Genomic DNA, 25,257 nt, shown 5'->3' with positions numbered 1-25,257 from the left:
GACACAGATTGTTAATTCACCCAGGAATGGAAGGTGGACTTTCCCCATTGGCTGTGCTTTTAAAATTATTCTAACATGCATAAACTTTAGGCAATACCAAAGAGTAATAAAAACTATTTTAAATTAGAGAAAATATCCAGGAAGCAATGTTCATTCATACTCAGAAGAATCTCTAGAATAAGATCCTGACTAGAAGCACTTCTGCTCTGGGAAGAAAGTGCAGACACACTCTTTCCCCTCTCTTCTGCTAAGTACAATTCCCTGCACATTACACATAAAACAAATAGAAGCCAACTCTGGAAGACGGACAGAGAGCAGACCAGCAAGGAACCTGAGACCTGAGGAGTGACGTGGAGGGGAGTCCCCTGGGCTTACTTTTGCCACATACAGCCCAGCTTTGGAGGTGAAAAAGCTGACAGTCTCCAACAGGAGCACACAAAAAGGCTCTAACAAGCCTGCTCTCCCCAGACAAACACGCAGGAAAGAATTTTCGACAGCCAAACAAGATCGGAAATTCTTAGACAATAACCACCCTACTCCAGTCAAACACCACAGAAAAAAATACAATCTGACCCCATCCATACTAGCAAAGGCCAAGGGGGAACCTAGACTGCCTTTCTCACCAGACTGATAAATGGGATCAATGGATTAGGGTTAGTTTTTTGCCAAATGTATCTTTCTAAATGCCATGCAGTTCCAGAAAATTTTAACAGCGTCAATATTGTAAAAAATCAACACACAGCACAGACCCCATCCTTTGCAGCAGATGGACTACAACTGTGTCTCCCTGCTTCATCCTGGTTCTCTGACTGGCTCTTTATCCCCGCCCTTTCTGCAGCTTTCGATTCTTCCCCCTACTCCCAGCTACTGACAGGCTCCCAACTCCTCGGTCTCCTCCTTTTCTCTGCACACTTTCCTCCTTTATGGGAACTGTTGCTGTTTTTCACTAACTCTCCCGTGGAGGCCTCTTTTCTGTCATGCCATTCCTTTGCCCAGAGACCCAACTGTCTTCCTCTAGAGTTCACATCCCTTGGCTGGACTTTATGGTCCTTGACTCTCTTTTTCACCAACTCTCAACATGAAAGTTCTCCTCCAATCAGAAGAGTCTCCCCTCTGTCTTCACACCTCTTCTAATATTTCCAGCCTGTGTGGCTCAGAGTTCGTGTCATTTCCACACATACACAACATACCATCCTTCCCACTACCAATTCGAAGCCCCACAATCCTGCAAAGGTCCCCAACCCAGCCAACCTCCTCCACAAGGCCTTCCTTGGCTGTGCCAGGACACAGGAAGCTCTCCCTCACCGTACTCAAAATTGACCATCATCTGCTCTGTTCATCTGACTTGCCTTGAAAATCAGTTTCTTTGAGAACTAGTAAATATTAATTAATATTTGTTTATGGTTTTCTTTTATAACCATATAATATCCCTAAGCTAAAGTGATCTTAACTGCAGTTAACACACTGCTTAAAAATCATTGTTTTTCCTTTGCTTCTTTCTATAGAGAAAATGTAAAAATGTGTACATTCTTACAACAAATGGAAAAGATAACAAGATAGTAAGACTGATTTCCTAAGAACCAAACTGAAATCTTAAAAACACATTTTACAGAAATTATCTGTAAATTTTTATATAAATTATATATAAAAGATAACTCACTGAAGAAAAGTCAATAGTTTAATATTATTTAGAAATAATTTTATTTTTGTACTACCTTTGACAAGAATTCATTCCAAATTATCATACAATACAAAGTAATTAAGTCTTTATCTAGACACACAAAAAGTGAAGCTTTCCGTGTCTTTACATCGTTGCTGCTGCTGCTGCTGCTGCTGCTGCTAAGTCACTTCAGTCATGTCCGACTCTGTGCGACCCCATAGACGGCCTCCTACCAGGCTCCTCTGTCCCTGGGATTCTCCAGGCAAGAACACTGGAGTGGGTTGCCATTTCCTTCTCCAATGCATGAAAGTGAAAAGTGAAAGTGAGGTCGCTCAGTCGTGTCCGACTCTTCGGACCCCATGGACTGCAGCCTACCAGGCTCCTCCGTCCATGGGATTTTCCAGGGAAGAGTACTGGAGTGGGGTGCCATTGCCTTCTCCGTTTACATCGTTAATACACAGTAAATGAAATGCTTTTGGCGCCCTCTTGTGGTCAAAGTATAAAAATATAAAACAAAAACCCCCCAATACATACTTAAAATGGATATTCTGTAATTTCAAGCCATTCTGGTTTTTCTCACAAAGCTTTATTATTTCTTCTGTATTAATAAAATATCAACCATTAACGGGCAGAAACTGCTAGTTTTATTTTCTGGTTTAAAGAGAAAAAAAAAAGAATGAATCTGAGACACAAGAAACTACTCCTCACTGCTTAAAGTGAAATCGTTCAGTCGTGTCCGACTCTTACCGACCCCATGGACTGTAGCCCACCACGCTCCTCCATCCATGGGATTTTCCAGGCAAGAGTACTGGAGTGGGTTGCCATTTCCTTCTCCAGAGGATCTTCCCAACCCAGGGATCGAACCCAGGTCTCCCACATTGTAAGCAAGACGCTTTACCGTCTGAGCCACCAGGGAACTTAAAACAAAGATGATACCAAAAAAAAAAAACCCACAAACTTTTCTCCTTGACATCAGTTCAATGTTATATTATTTACTATAGTAAACAGACTTTTGGCAAGCTATGTTCTTCTTACCCTAATTAAAAGCATTCTCTATCCCCATTGCTAACTTTTTTTAAAAAACAAGGCCAGGAAGGCTAAATTTTATGAATGTTAAAGTGGACCCACTAGCATTCAGAAAGAAATTAAAGTAGAACCACACCTACACAGTAAAGGAAAATAAAGGAAAAATGAGTTAGAAGTCAAATGTAAAAAAAAAAAATTTAATAATAAATTGATTAAAACAAAATATAAACAATTATGTAAGCACTGTCAGAATAAGGAGATATTTCTACATATAAAAGTAATGGACTGTTCCAGTAAGTATGAAGAACTTAATTGGTCTAGGCAGTATACTAAAAATAGAAAGAAATAGTGATTAAAATATAAACAAAAATGTTTTTTCAAGAGTCAAAAAAAAAAAAGGAAATACCCAAGGAGCAAAACCAATATGGAAACAGCTGCAAATGGAGATGACGCCATAAAGGACCATGCACAGACAGTAGAGCATGAAGTTCCAACACACTTCCAATAGCAGTTCCAATGGAGCGCAGACGAGAAGCAGTATCACAAAAGACAATGGCCAACAGGAATAACAAAAAGAACAGCTTCCATCTACACAGAGCCTTCTATGCTGGCACTGTTCAAGCGCTTTATATTAACTTTTTATATTTACTCTTCACAACAATCCTAAGAGGTAAATGCTCTTACTTTTTCTATTTTAAAGAAAAGGAAACCGAAGAACAACACAATTGAGTGATTCACCCAAAGTCACTAAGGGGAAAGTCAAGTTTTTCAACCCAAACCCTATGTCACAAGAATCACACTGTTTCACTGTTTGACTTTTGAACGTCTATTACTCCATTCTGTCCGTAGATATAGGTCAGCTTTAGACTGAACAAAAATGTGGATTAATCGTTGACTATGTTTAGTCCATTATTTGAGTAAAATAAAAATTACATGTGGTTAGTAACACAGGGAAAATTACATGCCCCCTATGCTACTGGAGAAATACAAATTAAAACAAGACAAAGGCAGTTATCAAATTTGGTAAAACCTACATATGACACCCATACTATCTTTGGTATGCCAAATCACTTTTGAATCTTATCTGATGAGTAAACATTTATGAACATCCTCAGGCAATGCTGCCTACCAGCCAAAAAATTCCGTTTTGGTAATGTCTTTGTGGAATGTTTGATGTTTTATTGAATTCTGCCTTTAAATGAAAATCAGAAAAATGAAACTGTTGATTCAACTGATCAACTTTAGGCTTACATCTAAATTAATCAAATATATACTCAGTTACGAAGGAAAATTAAAATTAAAAACATAAAATATGGGAAACACAGTTTTAGAAGACTATCTTGAAAAACTTCTGAGATTTTACTAATTTTTTTAGCTCTCCAAATGCAGCATCCCTTATCAGTCTACTTGTCTGACTTTTGATTATTCAAGTTTAAACACTGAGAAAATGATTCAGAACAAAATACAGGAAATTCATGCAAAATTTTCATCTATCCAATTGGCAGAAATTATTTCAGTGATCACTTCCCATGCTACCAAGGAAAAAAATACATAGGAAATTTGAAGTTAAAAATTTTAAAAAATATAAAACTGACTTTGCAATATGAATCTAAATTTATAAACAAGAAAAAGGATAAATATACACAGAAATAATATACCAAAATGTTTAACAGTAGTTATCTCTGAGTTATAGCTTACTATTATGTGTATGGGACTTTTTTTATAACTCTCAACTTTTCCTGAATGAATATGGATTAGTGTTATAATCAGAAAAACACATTATGAAAGCTACTCTGAAAGAATTTTAAGTCAAAGGAAAAAGGAACATTCAACTCAAAGAACAAAGAAACATGCAGAACTTCACCGAATCATTCAGTTTGATTTTCCAACTGATTTGTCAACCTATTAAACATAAATTTTCGTGGGTTCACCTGGCTAAAGTCCAAATTCCTCAGTACATAATGTCCTCTTCACTGGAGCCTCAGCCCAACTTTCCAGTCTCTTCCCACCAAACTCCTTGGGGAACAGCCCAGAATCGTCCCACCCAGGCACCTTCATGTCTGTCACATTCACGCTTTGTGAATCCAGTTAGGTCTGTACCATCTTCCTCCCCCGGTGGATTATAGACGCTGCAGACACATGGCAAGCACATCTTCCTCCGTAGGCCATGGTGCCTAGCACACGGCCTCATCAATAAGAGGAGTGACCACAGATCTAGTAAATTTGACTACTGGACTCGGCCACAAATAAAACTTGCAGCAAAAATATGGCATTTCCAAAATTACATAAACTTTCTAAGAAATGATTATCTCCAGAAACTGAAGACCAACTACCAGATAATCTCATTAAACAATACCATAACCCCTTCCTTATCAAATAATACCATTAAATATCACTGCTGCTGCTGCTGCTAAGTCGCTTCAGTCGTGTCCGACTCTGTGCGACCCCAGAGACGGCAGCCCACCAGGCTCCCCCGTCCCTGGGATTCTCCAGGCAAGAACACTGGAGTGGGTTGCCATTTCCTTCTCCAATGCATGAAAGTGAAAAGTGAAAGGGAAGTCGCTCAGTCGTGTCCGACTCTGTGCGACCCCAGAGACGGCAGCCCACCAGGCTCCTCCGTCCACGGGATTTTCCAGGCAAAAGTACTGGAGTGGGGTGCCATTGCCTTCTCCGTTAAATATCACAAACCCCTTTAAAAAGAGAAACTTCTAAAGGCCTACATTAAGGTGACATTATGGGTAATTCTGTTTTTTGAAATTTCCACTACTACGATGAAATATTTTTATACATAATACCAATTTTTAACGACTTTGATAGGTATTCACTTGGGAATCAGATCTAGGTTTCAGAATCCACATTATTTTCCAGCGATGTGCCAACTCACCTCATAGCCGTGACCCTGTGGATGAGCGTCTCTGTTTGCTCCGACAAGTCTGACGGAAGCAGCAGCTCCACTGGCTGCAGGCACAGGATCCGAGTTTCGAGCTCTGAACGGGAAGCAGAGTCCTGGAAACTGTCGAACACAACCTCACCTGTGGCGGGCTGTACTCCCTAAAGACAAAAAAAAGCAGGCACAGAAAATATATCTTTCCCCATTGTAACTACGGCACAGTATTAATACACATGGAAATAGTAAAGACGATACTCATGAGTGTGTACTTGAATTTCTAAAGTGTTTGAAAACCTGTCTGCTTTCCAAGACTCTTACATAAGAAGTCAGATTCACCAATATTTAAACTACGCTAGATGGGACTACAGACATCCTGAGTCCAGCCAAATCCTGGATATAAAACACAGGATGAAGCGACAATGACAAGTCACCAAACCCTCCTGGGCCTCAGGGCCCTCCTCTGTAAGTGGGAATCAACCAGGTTACTTCCCTCACAAAGCTATTGTGAGGGTCAAATCAGAAAACAAATGAACACTTTGTAAGCTGTAAAGCGCTGTACATATAGTAGCTGTTATTGCTAAAAGTAATCAGTGATATGCTCCTAGTACCCTGGCCACCAGAGGAGAAGTAAGTTACTATTTTGTTATATAAAGTGAATAAATAAAAAATGCATTTTTTGCAAAAGACAAAATCGAATATAACAAACTCTGACTAAACCCCATGTGTACTGTCTATCCAGGGAAATAACTATGAGAACTGAAAGCCACTTGCATCACCCCAAGCCAATAACAGCAAAGAAAACCTGGAAAAGATTACAGTTTGGAAAAGAAGAAAAAAATTAAGTCATTTACTCATAGGTCGAGAGGCGATATAGTGGTGGAGGCAAGATTCACATGGTCTGACTCCAAAAGTCACACACCTATTCATTACTGATAATTAAGAAAGGCACGGGGTCAGTTACAGACTGCATGAGCGAACAGGAGGAAAAATAACCTCGCTACACTCAAACACGGCTGGTGGAAAGTCAACTGACACAACGTCTTCGAAAAACAGTCTGGCATTTTCTAGGAAAGTTGAAAGCATCCTGTAAAAGTATCCTGTAACTCAGCAATTCCTCCCCTGAGTTAAGAAACTCAGGCACATGCATATCAGAAGCCACGCATTAATACAAAAATGTCTATAGTGTATACTTTGTATAAGCAGAAACTGGGAGGAATCCACTTGTCCCTTAGTGGAAGAATGAATAAACTGTAAAATGAAATACAGCGTGGCAACAAAAGAACTACTAAGGTAACACATGCAAATAAATCTCTTGTACAAAATGGTAAACAAAGAAGCACGACCCCAAAGGAGTAAATACAACATATTTATATTAATATACTGCTTAAGGTGGCAAAAATCAATCAAAAAGCGAGGGAATTATTATCTTAAAGTCTGGATTATGGTTACCTCTGGAGGCAAGGGGCCCTTCTGTGAATGGCGTTATATTTTTTAAGCTGGGGGGCTGTCTCACATTACATTGGTAATTTTTGATTTATGCATTTTTCTTTTTTTTTTTAATCACTCATTCTTGGCTCAAGGAAGTCCCTTAATTCTAGCCCATAGGCCTTCTCTAGTGGCCAGATAACTGAACTGTAAGTACATGAGCATACATACTACTCCCAATCTACAACCCAATCTACAGTTGGGTTTATCTCCCAATCTACAACCAAACTTGTACAAAAGCTACTTCCAGAAGTTCAAGTAATAAAGGTATTGGCCAAATTCCTCTTTGCTTTTTTAAGCAGAGAAATGGTCTATATCATAAAACCTGCAACGTCTGCTACTCCATGTGATATGAGACACTGATAAGCCCACAGGCAGCCTATAGATAGAGCGTCTGATTGCATTGGCGCTACAACAGTAAAGCCTTTGATTTTAGACTAACTACCAGTATCCAAAGGATGACTCCTAGGTAGACTGGGGAACATGTGACACTCATCACAACAGGGAAACACCCAGCAGGAGCAGGGTTCAGGAAGATGAGCTCCATTTCAGCCACACTGAATTTGAGGGCCTCATCCAGTGAAGAGCTGGACATGCACATGGAATTCTGCTCAGTGTTTCTGGCAGCCTAGGTGGGAGGGGAGTTTGAGAGAGAATGGACATGGCTGAGGCTCTCTACTGTCCACTGGAAATGATCACAATATAGCTATACCCCGATGCAGAATACAAAGTTAAAAAAAAAAAAGTCCCAAGAAAATGACTGAGATGGAAACTATCAATTCTCCTTTCTTTCACATGCCAGTTCATACACTGTGTTCACTTTGGCAAAATGCCAAAGAGTATTTCTAAAGCACAAAATAGGAGTTGTATATACAATCAGCTCTGCTCCTTAGACTAAGTTCCAGGTAAGTATAAAATAGCACATTACATCTGTTAAAACTTAAAAGCAAATAACTTTACTATTTGTAGATGGGTTCAATTGCCTGCAGCTAGATAAAAAGTGCTTCTCAAGGATTAAAAAAAAAAAAAATCATTGAGAGTCCCCAATAGTAACGCTAATTCCCAGAGAGAATGGCTTATTGTTAAGCAAACATGAAAGTTAGTACCAAGTTATGCAGCCAAAATGAGGTATCAAAAGGTATTTTGGAGACATTTGGGCTCTAAGAATTCTTACTGATGTTGTAGCTGGTTGCAAAAGTTCAAAAATATAAAGAGAATGGGTTATTACTTAGGCAAGGAGTCCTGCTTCTGCTTAACAGAACAATGGAGTCTAACAATAGTTCCAAGAGGCCCTTAAGTCTAAGATTTTAAGCAGAGTCCAAATAGGTCTCTAAATGGGCAAATCTGCTCATAAACTGCCAGAAGGCAAGATCAATAAAACTATGATTCACAAACTATACTCACCTGGAAGACTGGTTATAAATATTCCTAATGTTTATTAAAAATGGAGTTTTGAATTGGCCAGTTATAACCCTTAACTACCCTTTTCTCTAAAACTAGACATGACAAACTCATAATTGTTTGCCTTTAACTCCAAAGCTAGAGGAAATTTGTAAAACTCTTTGTTATCCACGTATGTGTTGACATAAATGTTTTATTCTGCTATCTGAACACTGTTTGCATACATGCCTATCACCGTGTCTATCTTCAGCCCTAAACTACTAGAGCACATGGACAGAAGACGACCTGGATCCCTCCAAAGCACAGAGTGCCAAACAGTCATGTACGAAAATTTATATTTCAACATATAAAATTAGGAGGGAAATGTTTTTCTAGTACAAGTACTTGAAGACACAACCCATCAGATAGCCTCATTATAAACCATACATTATTACTCATATTTAAAGATACCATGAACATATCATTCGCTCTTCACCTACAAAGTACTTACCACAATTCCAATGGAAAGGCTCCCCCTTTTTTTGTCTTTAACGTTTTCTTTGTTTTCACAGATACACAGAAGATAGCTGGTAGAAGTATCAGTCATTACCTCATCGACATTTACAGCATCATCCAGCTTGACTAGAGGATTCACATGTAATAATTATTAAGGAAAAACAAATGCTACATTCCCACGAGCTTTTCCTCCTTAAAACAGTAGTTCATTTTCCTGGATATTTTTGCTCTATACAAAATCTTCCATACAGCATTCATTCTTCTGATTTACTCTGATTATAGTTACAATGCCGTATCTTCCCTAAGATATAAGATTCATGAGAACAGACGACTATTATCCTCTCACTTACAAAAGGCCTGGAATATACCTCAGATCCTATGGAAGCCCAAACATAATCCTTGAATCCTTAACAATCCCATAAAGTTTAATTCCACAAATCAAAGCATGAATACACTAAAATAGTGTAAATTACTTCCCCCTACTAAAGTGCCTAACAGCTGTAAGACATAAGAAGAGAATTTTTTTAAAAACGTGAGAAAACCAAAAAAGAAAACAGAAACATACTTGTGTGTGTGTGTATGTGTAATGAGTCCATTAAATAAATTCTCAGGAATGAAAGCTGTTTTTGGACATAGTCAGTCTGGGAACATCCACTTTGGGCATCAGCTGGTAAGAGAGTAAAAGAGAAGCGGGAAGGGGTGCTGTTTTAGAAGGAGGCTTTAAGAAAGAGACTCAAGTTTGGGCAAAAGAAACAACAGAATTACCAAGTTCTTACAGCCTGATCAGCTTAGAACAATACAGAGTTGTTAACAGTTTGGGGTCCATTCTGAGTGATAACTGTTCCCTATTCATGGTATTAACAGAACAAAACAGCTTTCAGAATGTGGGTAGAAGCTACGTAGGACTCTAAATAAGCAGATCTAAATAAGCATATCTGTAATAAAAATAACAGAAATACTGCTGTCACAGAGTGTCATTTAAGACTTTATCCCTACATTCTTTTATTCTGAGAGACCTGATCCCATCCCACAGTAAACAAAGCGCTTCCTTATCATATTTTATATGTAATTATCCAGTTTTTTAAGTTGACAAAATTTTATGACTCTGCTGTTAAAATCATGTGGCTTCAAGTAATACATTGAACTGATAAATGACCAAAAACTAGGGACAGTCACTGTATATACTAAAGATTCTTACAAAGTGAGAAACTTACAATCCATTTTCAAAAGTAGTAAAATTCTTGTGACACTGACAATTAATGAAGATGACCTACTATCATCTTTTATAAGCAGTTAACTGTGTGTTAACTTTGTAGTTTTCACATTGTGAAGTTAGTAAGTTATTTTGTAGGTCTCACTGAGGAAGATGTACAGGAGTTTGTAAGCCCAAGCAACTAGCCACTAAGGACACAGGCCTGGGGAAGATGTAATTTCACATCAGTTGCTGACTTGCTGTCATCATTTACCAGGCTCTTTTTTTCTCTTAAAATATGATGACCTCTTCTTTAACTGTGGCATTTGAAAAATGCCTCTTTCTAGCCAAAAACCAACCTTTCTCTCTTCAGTTATCACACTAATCAAAGGTCCAAGTAACCATACTGCCTCATCTCATCAAAAAGGTACCCAGTTTGCAATGGACATGTACAGACTGCTCTATCTAAAATGGATAACCAACGAGGACCTATTGTATAGTACCCCTGGAACTCAGCTCAGTGTTCTGTGGCAGCCTGGATGGGAGGGGGTTTGGGGGAGAATGAACACGTGTATGTATGTGGCTAAGTCCTTGGCTGTTCACCTGAAACTACCACAACACTGTTAATCAGCTTTATCCCCATACAAAACACAAAGTTTATTTTTTAAAAAGTACCCAATCAAAGAACAGTTTTTTTTTTTTTTTTTTCAAAGAACAGTTTTAAAAAATGTTATTTAAAACAAAGGCCTTGTAACATTTAAGAAAAAAATTCCTACTCAAAAAGGATATCTTCTCCAATAAGTGTAGATTTTGTATAAAGAGCAGTCAGTTTCCGGGAAAAGAGTGAGCTTTTGTTGTCCCCAATGGCCTTTAAAGCAGCTGTTTCAGTTTGCTTCACAACTCCCACCTTCAACAAATGTAATAAACACTGCATGTTAAATACGATGGAAAATTTGTTAAGACGACATTATTTCTAGAGTTTAGAAGTCTAATTCTGAAACATTTAAAATAACAAACTAGTCCACAATGTCCAGATGTAGGACTTAAGTTTAAGTAATAAGTTAACACAAGGACCTTACAAGTGTGGATAAATCACTAAGAAACACTCCAACACACAGTTGAAAAAATTTTTTACCCTAAATATCTAATATGTTAAAAACTCATGAAAATTAAGTGCTAGTAATTATGACAAACTTTAATTTCTCAAAAATGCCCAATTCCAAAACCAATTTCAGCCTCCCACCTTAGAAACACCTCCCTCTCCAGAAGAGACTTCAACCCCCTTTTCCCACAAATTGAAGCCAGAGCTGACCTTATATCCTTTGGCCACAAGGCGGCGTACGTGAACAAACAGTCGGTGAGTAGGTATGCTTGCTGTCATAAAGTTGTGATCTAAATGGCAATAGATATTGAGCTCGCGCGCTGCAATCTAAAAAAATAAAAAATAAAAAAATATATCAGTAAGTTTCTATTTAAAGATTCCCTGTGTGGTGTTTCTACACTTTGTTAAAAATCCATCAAGGTATATATTTAGGATTTGTGCACAGGACTGAAGCGACTTAGCAGCACAGCAGCAGCAGCTATCTATGTGGTACATCAATACAATGTTTAAAAGACATTCCCTGCGCAGAAGCCTATGGTTTCATCTTTTTTTTAACAGTGTCCATGGCCTAAACTAAAGGCCAACATCTATATCCATGAAAAACTTAGAAAAATACGATACGTTTTCTTTTATGTCCTTATTAGCGATTATCATGGAGAAGACAATGGCATCCCACTCCAGTACTCCTGCCTGGAAAATCCCATGGACGGAGGAGCCTGGAAGGCTGCAGTCCATAGGGTCACTAACAGTCGGACACGACTGAGCAACTTCACTTTCACTTTTCACTTTCATGCATTGGAGAAGGAAATAGCAACCCACTCCAGTGTTCTTGCCTGGAGAATCCCAGGGACAGGGGAGCCTGGTGGGCTGCTGTCTATGGGGTCACACAGAATCGGACATGACTGAAGTGACTTAGCAGCAGAAGCAGCATCGATTATCAGGGATTAGCGAAGTGGCTTAGTCGTGTCTGATTCTTTGCGACCCCATGGACTATAGCCTACCAGGCTCCTCAGTCAAAACCTTAAAGTGCTGAGCTTTTCCCTGTGCAAAACAGAGAGCATGAGAGTGTAATGGAATAAGAATCTACTACTTAGCACATGCAAATAATTGAAAATTAGGAGATATGAAAGAAGCACAAGCTGGAATCAAGATTGCCGGGAGAAATATCAATAACCTCAGATATGCAGATGACACCACCCTTATGGCAGAAAGTGAAGAGGAACTCAAAAGCCTCTTGATGAAAGTGAAAGTGGAGAGTGAAAAAGTTGGCTTAAAGCTCAACATTCAGAAAATGAAGATCATGGCATCCGGTCCCATCACTTCATGGGAAATAGATGGGGAAACAGTGGAAACAGTGTCAGACTTTATCTTTTTGGGCTCCAGAATCACTGCAGATGGTGACTGCAGCCATGAAATTAAAAGACACTTACTCCTTGGAAGGAAAGTTATGACCAACCTAGATAGCATATTCAAAAGCAGACACATTACTTTGCCAACAAAGGTCTGTCTAGTCAAGGCTATGGTTTTTCCAGTGGTCATGTATGGATGTGAGAGTTGCACTGTGAAGAAGGCTGAGCGCCGAAGAATTGAAGCTTTTGAACTGCGGTGTTGGAGAAGACTCTTGAGAGTCCTTGGACTGCAAGGAGATCCAACCAGTCCATTCTGAAGGAGATCAGCCCTGGGTGTTCTTTGGAAGGAATGATGCTAAAGCTGAAACTCCAGTACTTTGGCCACCTCACACGAAGAGTTGACTCATTGGAAAAGACTCTGATGCTGAGAGGGATTGGGGGCAGGAGAAGGGGACGACAGAGGATGAGATGGCTGGATGGCATCACTGACTCGATGGACGTGAGTCTCAGTGAACTCCGGGAGTTGGTGATGGACAGGGAGGCCTGGCGTGCTGTGATTCATGGGGTCGCAAAGAGTCGGACACGACTGAGCGACTGAACTGAACTGAACTGATACGGTACACACAAATGATAAACCTCCCTGGACAGAGGGCATCTTTGAGAAAGTGAAAAGAAAACCCCATGGTCTGGTTAGCTAATCAATGACACACGAGTGTTAGGAATGTGGAAACATGTAGCACCACCTGATTCCCTACTTTTTTCTAAGAAGCATCATGGCAGACTTTGCTGGTGGTCCAGTGGGTGAGGTCCTCCTGCCAACGCAGGGGACCTGGGTTGATCCCTGGTCTGGGAAGATTCCACATGCCACGGGGCAGCTATGCCCGTGCACCACAACTACTGAGCCTGCGCTCTAGGGCCCAGAGGTCACAACTACTGAGTCCGCGTGCTACAGCCACTGAAGCCTGCTTGCCAAGAGCCCATGCTCCACTGCAAGAAGAAGCTTTTGCATCTCAACAAAGAGCAACACAACTTAGACTAAGACAGCAAAATGACTCATATTCAGAGACCTGTAAGACTTCACACACCTGTTGGTAGGCTAGCAGAGTTAATGTGCTCATCCTTTGAGATTTAACTATGTTCCTGACTAAGAAAATTCATAAAGTAAAGGTAAGGAGAAGAATTTCATACGTCTCAGTTTTTTTTTTTGGTGTGAGTCTTCATTAGGAATACTCACATGACTATGATTCATTCACTATTTGGTTCATCCACAATCAACTTTTGATGGATGAAAGACACTAGGTAAGCACCACGGAGAATAAGTATGAACATTCCCATCAGAACCACTCACTTCCTTCTCCACAAATTTAGCATCCACCAAGCTTGCTTCTGTTTATATGTAGTATTTACTTCAAATGAAAGCTTTAAATGGGGCTTCCCTGGTGGCTCAGGGGTAAAGAATCCATCTGCAATTCAGGAGACCCCTTTTCAATTTCTGGGTTGGGAAGATCCGCTGGAGAAGGGATAGGCTACCCACTCCAGTATTCTTGGGCTTCCCTGGAGGCTCAGCTGGTAAAGAATCTGCCTGCAATGCAGGAGACCTGGATCCGATCCCTGGGTTGGGAAGATCCCCTGGAGAAGGGCACAGCTACCCACTCCAGTATTCTGGCCTGGAGAATTCCATTGACTCTATAGTCCATAGGGTCGCAAAAAGTCGGACACGATTGAGCAACTTTCATTTTACTTAAATGAAAGCATTTTTAAAAGGCAACTGATTATATTAGCTTTTTCATAAGGTCAGAAAGCGAAAAAAAAAAAAAAAACACTGGAAAATATTAAAGGCTGGACAAGAAAATCATGAAATAATGCCTATGAAAATAACTTACCTCTGCATCTTCCCCAAAGAATCTATACTTATATCCACATTCCACACACAAAATCGCATCTTTCTGCTGCTGCTTCATTTCTAAGTATTGTAATTCTAAGGGTGTGTAGATGCTTTTAGTCCGTTTGTTAGATGGTTTAGAATCAGAAGTTTTCTGTAGGTTTTCATAACTCTTTTGTGATGGTCCAAAATGGCTGAATGTCTTGTCCTGGCAACCGAAAGATTTTTATAGTTTAAAAAGTATTAACCATAATAATAGTTCGAGAGAGAAAGAGAGAATGTAAATTTGGCACAAAGCTAATAATTGGTGAATCCAGGTGAAAGGTTTACAGGAGTATATTGCACATTTAGGCAAATTTTCTCACACGTTTGGAATTCTTTCAAAGTAAATGACTTTTAAAAATTGAGCCAAACTAAACTATTACTTAATGTCTTAAACAAATTGTGAAAGCCTAAAATAAAACAATTTCTTTTTTTTTTTTTTGGCCAGTTCATGAATCTGGAATTTGCAGAAAGGGGTGTAAACTTCTGAAAATCAAATACAAAATTGTGTTGGTCTGAGTATTCTTCTGAGTAAAGAATTCACAGTTTCATTAGATTTAAATGACTCAAAAAAAAAAGTAAAGAACTATTTCTTTAATTCAGTAGCTCTCAACCATGGCTACACATTAAAATGAGAGCTTTTAAATGACCAAGTCCAGTTTTTCATGAACACCAAATAAACATGATTCTGATAAAGGGTTCTGATTATTGATTTTTTGGGGGGGAAAGTTCTGTTCTCCAGGTGATTCTTTTGTTTTTAACTGACATATAGTTGACACACAACATCATGTTAGTTCCAGGTGTGCAACATGGTGATCTGACAATCAAATACATTATGAAATGATCAGAACTCCAGTAACCAATTGTCACCATACAAAATTATTACAGTAAGGTGATCTCATTTAAAGCTGGGCTTCACCACTAATTCTGAATTATAGATTTCAATGATGGATCAAGAGTTAAATTCCCTGATTTTGCAATGGTGAAAAACACTGATAGTCACAAAACAGTAGAAGAAGTAAGGAACCCATGTATTTAGTTAACTTTTCTATTTACTATATCAGCCAAGCTTTCAACTAAAAACCTCAAAACATCTATTTCTATAAATTATTTACCATGATTTTCTAGACTAATCATGGAAACTATAAGGAGGACTATAAGAAAAGTACTTCTATTAATTATTAATAAAGAATTCCCCCCAAATTAGTGACTCCTAACCTAGGCTGTATATCAGAATCAGCTGGGAGGTTTTATTTTGTGTTGTTTTAATAAAACCAATCTATCCTGCCTTAATAGTAAATCAGAATCTCCAGGAATTAAAAAAAAAAAAAAAAATCTAAGAAGCAGAAGCTCCCTCAGCTGATTTAGATGATCAGCCAGGTTTGGGAACCCCTGCCCCGGGTAAACCCACAGAACTTAATGGCACTTGAGAACCCACCATTTTAAGTAACTGGATATCCATCCATATAAAAGTCACATACCTTTTGGCTAGTTTGGGATTTGGAATCTTCAGAAGAAACAGCATTCTTTGCACGTAGAAGATCGATATCCTCAAAATCAGTACATTTTGGCAGAACTGCAAACTTCTTCTGAAGAGGTTCTGTCTGGACTCTATTTTGAGGAAGGGCAGAATCGCAGCAGAATTCTTTCAGTTTTTCCAGAGACTTTAAAACAGTCCTGGTCCTCAGATGTTTCTTGGGCTCTTAGCAGATCAGATGAAAATATAACAATAGTATTTTGTGTCATTATGTCAATTCATAATCAGCATAGGATTTTTACAGAAGGAGCTTCTCATTTAAGGCAAGAATCTAACTATAATGTGATAAAGGAGCACAGAAGACTCTTGACTAGGGAAACTGAAGAGCTCCATAGGGAAGTCCTAAAGATACTGAAACCAGGAATTCACCAGGGGAACCCGAAAACCAAGCCCCAGGACACTTACCTTCCTGCCTCCATAGCTTGCTCATGCAATTCTCCCTGAAATGCCCTGGACCCCAATTTCCACATGTCAAATTGTACTGACTTTATCAAGACCGATCTCAAAACTACTTTTTCCAAGAAACTCTGCTAATTCTCCCAGTTAATAGTCATGTTTTCTTTCCTCTGTGTTCCAGTAACAAAACCACATCTTTCTACAGCCCATATCACACGCTGCCAATTAGTTGTTATTAAGAAGCAAGCAATCCATAAAATAAGGAATACTATTCACATATTGGGTATTTATAATAATACATGCCAGAGTACATTTTTTTGCCCCTAAGAGCAATAAAATTCAGCAGTTACTTTTAAATATAAAGAAATGGGACTGCATTTATCATCTCTTACCTTTCCCATTAAGCAAAATACTCTGAGGACAAGAGTTATGCTTCACTTATTTCTAAAAGTTTAAATTGTCTCATATTCATATCCAAACCTCTTTTTAGGTATATACTTTATCCTGTCTGTTAACCTTATAGCTAGAAAAATATATATTTGAAATCTCTTTTCAAGTGTATATATTCATCTTATTTACGATTACTCTCCCCTTTCCAGGATGTATACTTGAATCACTCTTCAAAGGTATACTGTAAGTTTTTATATTACATAAGAACTTTTCTCCTATCTATACAAAAACACTTTCCCAGGGCGGGGGTGGGGTATAAGTCTTAGAGTTGTACTTTTGTAAAAAAAAAAAAAAGTATCTGAAACTGAAGTGTTAAAAACTGAGGTGAAGGAGCCAGGGACTCTTCTGACTACTGAATATTCTGTTCTTTTCTTTACATTACTTATGTTTTAAGTAAAGTTCATATTTCAAAAATTCCATGTTATTTCCACAAACTTCAGGGTCTGTTTGGCTGGATCTACAGCAAGGCCTTAGCATGCATGTGGTTAGACTCCTTGATGGCTGACTTTCCCATTTCTCTTCCTTCCATCCTTCCCCAGCCTCCTACCCCACTCTCACTATGCCAAGAAGATTCCCTCATGAAGCTCCATCCCTGAGTTATGCACAACTCAAAAAGGCTTATATTGGTTCAGATATGATCCTGGATTGAACTGGTTTTTCTGTATAACCTCTCTGCCACCCTTCCACATCTCTTAAAATTTGTTCTTTCCTTTTTCTATGTAGTTATCTTTCATCCTTAGGCTATAATGTCTTTTATGGGTGCACCTCAGCTCAAGAGACAGCAAAGAAGATATCCCACCCTTATTCATTTATATCAAGACATTATGATTCCTGAACTATAAAATAAGGGGAAGAACTGGTACATAAGAAATGACACAAAGTTATAATTTTTTCCTACTGCTCCCAGGGCCATCATATTTTGAGCCATCTAAAAGAAAACCAGGAGGAAATATGAACATGTTTATCTGTGGGAAGAATGAAGCTTACAGAGGAAAGCCACAATCTTTCATTGCCTTTCTCACAGATACCTAAGAGAGATCTTTACACCTTATGAGGCCCTCAAGGGAAAAAACTAAATGGAAGCCCTCTCAAATAAAAAGCCCCCAAGAGCTATAAAACCCTTATGCCTCAGAGGAGACATAGATATAGGCCCCAGTTCCTTCATTAGGCCTTGAGGAAGACTGTAACCACTGAAAAACCTGACTGGTCAAAAACTGAGTACAGTGTGTGTGTGTGTGCGCGTGCTCAGTCGTGTCTGACTCCTTGTAACCCCATGGACTGCAGCCTGCTGGACTCCTCTGTCCATGGAATTCTCCAGGCAAGAATATGGGAGTGGGTTGCCATTCCCTTCCCCAGAGGCTCTTCTGGACCCAGCGATAAAACCCACATCTTGTGTGTCTCCTGCACTGACAAGTGGATTCTATACCATCTGAGCCACCAAGGAAGCCCCTGAGTACAGTGTGTGTGTGAAAGTCACTCAGTCGTGTCCGACTCTTTGCGACTGTATAGTCCATGGGATTCTCCAGGCCAGAACACTGGAGTGGGTAGCCGTTCCCTTCTCCAGGGGATCTTCCCAACCCAGGGATCAAACTCAGGTCTCGTGCACTGCAGGTAAGTACAGTGTATGATGAAAATTAAAAGGAAAATGGAATTGGGAGGCCAGCAGGGGGAGCTCTCCTGCACACCCAGTGTCAATACAGATCCCAAAAGGAAGAGACTTACCTTGTATCTCCTACAGAAGTGATACTACCTTACTACTACCAGAAGGAGGAAGATTTTCTCCTAGCCTAACAACAGTTCAACCAATGAGAGACTGTCACAACTCAGACAAAGAAAACCCTCTATATTCTGAACTCCCAATTTCCTCTAATCAACCTTCTGTTTGTAACAAACCCTCCTAACTTCCCCTTCTCCTTTATAAAAAGTTTTCTCTCCTTAGCTTTGCCAAACTTGCATGCTATTTGCTATAGCTGCATGTCCTGTAATCTCTGCTGCCCCCAGATAAAGCCATTTTGCTGGTAAAATAATTGAGTTGTTTTTACTGTTTTAACAGTACCCAAACAAACCTTAGCAACCTCTATATTCTGCTCCTATATTTAAAACTTCACTTATACTATCTTGTTTTCTGAAGATGCCATGAAATGAGCCATCAAACTGGCACAATATGAGATTAAAACTTCGCAGCATTATCACTAGTCTCTGAGCCCTTAAGAGGATATACCCTAGAAATAAGGCCACTGGTTGCTGTCCCAAGACGTTAAATAGACCAAAACTTCCTTGCTAAAAATCTTTCACTGAAACTAACACTTTCACTGTTTGAGCTTTAAATTCTGTGTGCCGTAAAATGGAAATACATAATAGTTACTTTCCTCAAGACTACTCTTCTAGATTTAGGTTATGAATGATCAGGAAGAAGAAGAATTATCATATTTTAAATGAAGAATTTTAATCTAGAAGGAATCACAGACTAGATGCTAAAATATAAATATGCCATTATAAACATATTTTTAAAAATATGTACAAGAACCTGTTTTACAGATAAAATAATTCATCATCTTAAAAAAAGGAAAAAAAGAAAAATCTTTGTAATATTACAAACATATTTTAAGTTGGTTAAATTAAACACAATGTTCAGGTAAAACCAATCTACACTAAGTCAGGATAACAGTTATCCTGGGTCGGGGGAAGGGGTTGCAGTGGGAGGGAGCACAGAGAGATTTCTGGGAGTCCTAGTAATATAGCTTGTTGATCTAAGAGACAGTTACAGAGGTGACTTCAGTTTGTGAAATTTATCAAGCTTATAATTCTCTACATATCTTAAACATCTATAAAGAATTAAAAACAACAACAAATCCATGTTCATAGATCTCAGGGTGTCAAGAACTGTCTGGAAAAACAACCTACAGCCAATGTTTTAGAGTGTTTAAGCTGGAAATACGATATTTAAACTTACACAGATAAAAAATAATATACAAGTCAAGCAGGATGAGGTCTTAAAAAGAAAAATAAACAAATTTAAGAGCCAGTTTCAAATCTTGTCTAACAGTAGAAACCCAGGTAAGCAATAGAACTTTCTCTTAATTTAAAAAACTTATTTTTTAATCTCAGTGCCTTTGTTTTAAATATTCATTCCCAACTGAGGCATGTTGTTTTAAACTTCTAAAGGTGCTTTTTTTTAAATAGTATAAAATAAAAATGGAAAGTTCATTGGACAAAATTTTTTACCTTCTATAATAAGTATAGTCATTAGAGAATACAAAAATGGGAATTTGGGGAATGGTATATTTAATTCCATGGAAAAATTTGATTTTTTTCATTAAAGCTAATTAGCTTTATCCTCAGCCATTAAAAAAAAAAAAGAAAGAATGCCATTAGCAGCAACATGGGTGGTTACATTATCATACTGAAGAAAGTCAGAAAAAGACAAATATTATATAATATCACTTATATGTGGAATCTAAAATATGGTACAAATGAATTTATTTACAAAAAAAGAAACAAGACTCACAGACATAGATACAAACTTATGGTTACCAAAGGAGAGGTGGGTTGGATAAATTAGGAGTTTCGGAGTAGCAGATATAAACTACTATATATATAAGTAGTATATACTAAAAATATAATATTATATATATAAAATAGATAAATAACAAGGACCTACTGTATAGCAAGGCAACTATACTCAATATTATATAATAACCTATAAGGGAAAGAAATCTGAAATATATATAGGTATATACATATATATATATATAAAAAAAACTGAATCACTTTGCTGTACACCAAAATCTAGCAATCTAAATCAACTATCCTTTGATTTAAAACATTTTACTTAAAATTTTTTTTGATTAAGTAGCTTTAACTTTAGGATATTAGTGTGTAATAATTATAAATACTGGTTGATATCTTTTATAAAATGGTTCAAGGATAACCTGGCAATTATATGAATTTAAGGCAAATTTCAATTTGAACTTTCTGGGTACAGTTTAAAGGCATAATACCCGATACATTTTCCAGGTCCTTTTTTTAATCGTATATTATTTTTATATACTCTAGCTATATTTTCTTGTATCCTTAATTGATTTTGTAAAGTCCAAATTTATATAGTATTAAGATAATGGATATCTGTATTCCTCAAAATGCTTTTGAGACAGATTTCTACACTATGTTTATCTGTAATTAATATTAATAATAAAAAGCAAGTCTGAATTTGGGGAGATTTTATTTATCAAAGTAGCCAGACATACATATACCACTGAACTGTACACTTTAAAATGGCTAAGATATAAATTTAACCATATAAAATAAAAGTTTTGGTTAAAATTTAACCAAATTCTGTTACGAAATAACATAAAATTAAATCACAAGAAGATGAACAACAAGAAATTAAATCAAAAAACTTTTGAAAGAGGTACAACAGACAAAAAGGTCACATACTGTATGATTCTATTTATATGAAACGTTCAGCATAGGCAAATCTATAGACAGAAAATAGATTTGTGCTTACTTAGGTCTGAAGGGGTGCTGTTGGGGGAAAATGGGAAGTGACTGCTAACAGGTACCGAGTTTCCTTTGAGGGTGATGAAAATGTTCTAAAATTGACTTTAATGAGGGCTGCACAATTCCGTGAATATACTAAAAGTCATTGAACTGTACACGCTAAATGGGTAAATTGTATAACCTGCAATTATATCTTAATAATTCTGATATTAAAAAAAAAATGAGGTGGAGTAATCACCCTGGTGAAAACTCTTTCTTCTTCCTGAGAGCAATGTTTACCAAGTAACAAAGGTTTTATATCATAATATTCCAAGTCTGATGCCCCATTTCTATCTCATCTCTCCTGGATGCCAGGGTAAGTCAGTGAAGTGTGGTAACCCTCATAACTCACATATCACCCATCTCTTCTTCTATAAAAGGAGAATAACAAGGGTTGTTGGGAAGAGAAAAATAACTACAAAAAACCTCCAGAACAAAGGCAGGCAAACAGACGTTGTTCATTAACAGCTTGAAGATTTTACTGAAAAACTAAATAGATCAGTTCTATGCAGAGTAATGAAGCAAAGAAAAGTAGAGAGCTCTGGAAAAGGCAAATTCTGTCAAGTCATGCCTCCTGTCAAGCCCATTCAGGTAGGAGGAGGAAAAGGGTATCATCAGACCTATCCTTCACTTTAATCATGCATCTCCATTTCTACAGTTATTTCATACATAAATTCAAATTTTACTTCTTAATCCACCAAACTGAAACTTTTCTTTTTTGCTTTTGACTCATTTTCTTTGGGCTTCCCCGGTGGCTCAGATGGTTTAGAATCTGCCGGCAATGCGGGAGACCTGGGTTCAATCTCTGGGTTGGAAAGATTCCCTGGAGAAGGGAATGGCTACCCACTCCAGTATTCTTGCCTGGAGAATTCCATGGTCAGAGGGGCCTGGCAGGCTACAGCCCATGGGGTCATAAAGAGTCGGACACAACTGAGTGACTTTCACTTCACTTCACTTCATTTTCTTTACCTAATTTTGTGAGAATAATGAAGAAAGAAGGATTCTCTGATCTCTCCTATCATAAACTGTCTGAGGCCAATTAACTAAAGAAAAATTTGCTCAACTATCTGTATCCAATACCTCCACTAGAAGTCCAGGAGCTCAGGAATGGTGGTTTTACCCAAAATCTTTTCACATACAGAAGAAACAGCTCCATGATTAAAAAGGACAGGATAGATCTACATGTCCTAACACTGAATATTGTTCAAAATGCTCCAAGAGGGGGAAAAAAGTTGCAAATTAGTATATATACTATATTAAAATTTATGAAATATTATTCGTTAACTAATTTGTGTATACGTTTATACATATAGATGTGCATAAGTAGAAAAATCTGGAAGAATATACAGGATCTCCAAAAATCAGCAGTAGGCCTTACTGAAAGAAAGACTATGAGGTCTTTGTCTACCTTCTACGTTTCTGAATTGTTTGAAAATTTTATAACAAGAATGTTTTACTTTTATAATCAAGACCAAAATTTGCTAAAGGGAATAAAAGAGAAAATTCAAAGAACTACAGCCAAATTGCAGAACTCCAGCTTTTACCCCTACTTCTCCAACCTTCTACCCACACACCACCACTTAAGAAGGTGCCAGTCTACTCAAGCACAATGGAAGCCTTTCTCCACAAAGGAAACAAATGGCCCAATTCTCCTATAGCCTCCTCCACCCTCAGGAGAACACAAGAATATCAGAGCCATGACTTGTGAGAACGAAGAAAAACTGCCCCAGAACTCACCAGAGTTTCCAGACATTACAGAATCACTTTCTTCTTCCTTTTCTTGGACTTTCCTGGCTTTCTTTTTAACAGGCCCATCACTCTCCAGTGCTTTCTTTTTACTTCTGTCAATTTCTGTAACCTTTGTTAGAAAAGGATGTGTCATCTCTAATCTCAAAATTTGATGTACGCAGAATAATTTAAACTTTACTTCTGAATGACAGTAGGTTCTTGCCATCCACCCTTCATAGAATTGTCTACTTAGAGCTATGGGTGAACTGTTCTACCATCATCAAAGATAAGCTGGAGGTCAGGTCATGAGCCTCGGCATCTCAAGCAGTCCTAGAATTAGAACCAAGGCTGCTACTTTTCTTCACTTAATCAGCCTTGCCCTAGCTCAGATTATGAATCACACTACTTACCTACGTTAAATAGAGTACCTTCAAGAAAAAAACTAATATTTAGATAATTAAAGAATGGTATCATTTTTGAAATGTTAATTGCAATTTAACTGTTTCATGTTCAAGCTTGGCTTATGTTTTACCACTGAAGATGCCACAAGATTATGGACTGTATGCTGGCAGAAAAACTGTCAAAAACTTAGGTCCTTCACCAAATGACCTCTAAACAGTAGATGTAAAATAAAATCTTGGTGAATTCATGGAAATGCACACTATGGTCAAAAAACAAAGACAGGAGAGATACAATCCTCTACAGAAGAAATATAAATGAAGGGAACAAAATTTTGAAGCAGCCAAGCTGTCACCTGCTTTAAAACCTGGACGGTTACTTAAAAGCCAATCTACAACTCCCTTCCACATTTTCAGTTTGAGAAATGCTGTACCAGGGAGCCCCAATGAGGGCTCACCCTTAGGTTTTCCTTTGTGGCAGTGTTCCTGGTCAAAAACAAAACTATTTTACTCAAAGGATAGCAAGCAACAGGAAGGACCCTACGACTAGCACATCTGTATTGTCTCAAGAAACTTTATCCACTCATATCGTGTATCAGACTTTATCATCTGAACCACAAGGGGTAGGTACAGTCACCAGGGAACCGCACATAAGTCATGACTTTTACTGGTAATCGCCCGAAACATTGAGCAAGGCTGTTGCAACCCTAAAAACTGGAGATTTAACGCCAGTTTTCATCCAGTCACCTAACTAAACAAATAAAAATGAACAAGGCTCTTCTTCAACCCTCAACTCAGGGGGGAAAAAAAGGCAGGGCGGGGCGGGCGGGTAGAATGGAGATTAAAAGAGGTATCCTCTGACCCTACTCATCAGAATGGGAGTCAGGAGACCTGAGTTTCTGTCTCAGGGCTGCCATTAAGAGTTGGTGTGACCCTAACCTCAAAATTAATACCTCAAATGTAAGGGTGAAGTGAAAGTCGCTCAGTCGTGTCCGACTCTTTGCGACCCCATGGACTTCTCCATGGAATTCTCCAGGCCACAACACTGGAGTGGGTACCCTTTCCCTTCTCCAGGGGATCTTCCCAACCCAGGAATCGAACCCAGGCAGCATTGCAGGAAGATTCTTTACCAGCTGAGCCACAAGGGAACCCCTGTTAGAAGGGCACCTAGGATGGAGGCGGGCCTACCTCTTCCTACCGCCTCCTTCCGGAGTCCTGTCCCTTTCCCGTCTGGCCCAGTCACCTCGCCGATTCTCGCGCACAGTCCCCGCCTCATCTCGCCCCACCCACAAGCGCTGCCTCCGCCCATCTGGCCCCGCCCCCTCTCCCCAATGGCCCCGTCCCGATCTGGACCGAACCCACCACGTGTGGCTGCAACTGCGGCGGGAGCGTGGACGCTAGGGGCGCCTCGGAGTCAGAGTCAGGGTCCGCCTTCTCCGCTGCACCCGCTGGGGATGCGGTGGATTTCAGGCTTCCCGTAGACTGGAAGAATCTGCTCAAAACAGCCTGCCTTGCAGACGCTGGGTTGGCGGGAGCGGCGCCGCCGGAGGCCGGCTTCCGGCGCGGCATCGCAAGGCCGGGAGTCAACAACCCGAGAGCCGGGCCGAGCCGGGAGCGCGGGCCCGCGGCCGCAGTTCCCGGGGTGTCTGCGGGCGCGAGCACGTCGTGACCCGGCGGTGCGCCGG

The 25,257-nt window shown here is 38.9% G+C and overlaps 1 protein-coding gene across 6 annotated transcripts in view; it reads right to left on the bottom strand.

Moving 5' to 3' along the window:
- Positions 1–25,222, bottom strand: part of MSH3 (mutS homolog 3) — a 183,182-nt gene extending 157,960 nt beyond the window's left edge. For 2 of the 6 annotated variants that reach the window (XR_015168006.1, XM_086412793.1), the window contains exons 1-8: positions 24,935–25,222; positions 23,184–23,304; positions 16,006–16,226; positions 14,484–14,690; positions 11,462–11,578; positions 10,939–11,056; positions 8,953–9,098; positions 5,571–5,737 (exon numbers count right to left, since the gene is read on the bottom strand). Coding sequence is in view for 3 of the 6 variants with exons in the window: in XM_086412793.1 (XP_086268919.1) it covers positions 5,571–5,737; positions 8,953–9,098; positions 10,939–11,056; positions 11,462–11,578; positions 14,484–14,690; positions 16,006–16,226; positions 23,184–23,304; positions 24,935–25,141 (1,304 nt within the window). In the remaining 3 variants the exon portion in view is untranslated. Of the gene's footprint in view, positions 1–5,570; positions 5,738–8,952; positions 9,099–10,938; positions 11,057–11,461; positions 11,579–14,483; positions 14,691–16,005; positions 16,227–23,183; positions 23,305–24,760; positions 24,805–24,934 lie in introns of those variants that run through there. The other 4 variants (XR_015168007.1, XM_086412794.1, XR_015168008.1 and 1 more) reach the window with 2 other exon arrangements.
- Between the last annotated feature and the right edge of the window lie 35 nt (positions 25,223–25,257).

This window comes from Bos grunniens, chromosome 7, assembly GCF_055505025.1.
Source record: "Bos grunniens cultivar Pamir isolate PY7600 chromosome 7, Bosgru_T2T1.0, whole genome shotgun sequence".
In the NCBI taxonomy this organism is placed as follows: Eukaryota; Metazoa; Chordata; class Mammalia; order Artiodactyla; family Bovidae; genus Bos; species Bos grunniens.
Note: the sequence above shows the minus strand (reverse complement) of the source record. Positions and strands in the feature narration are given on the sequence as shown.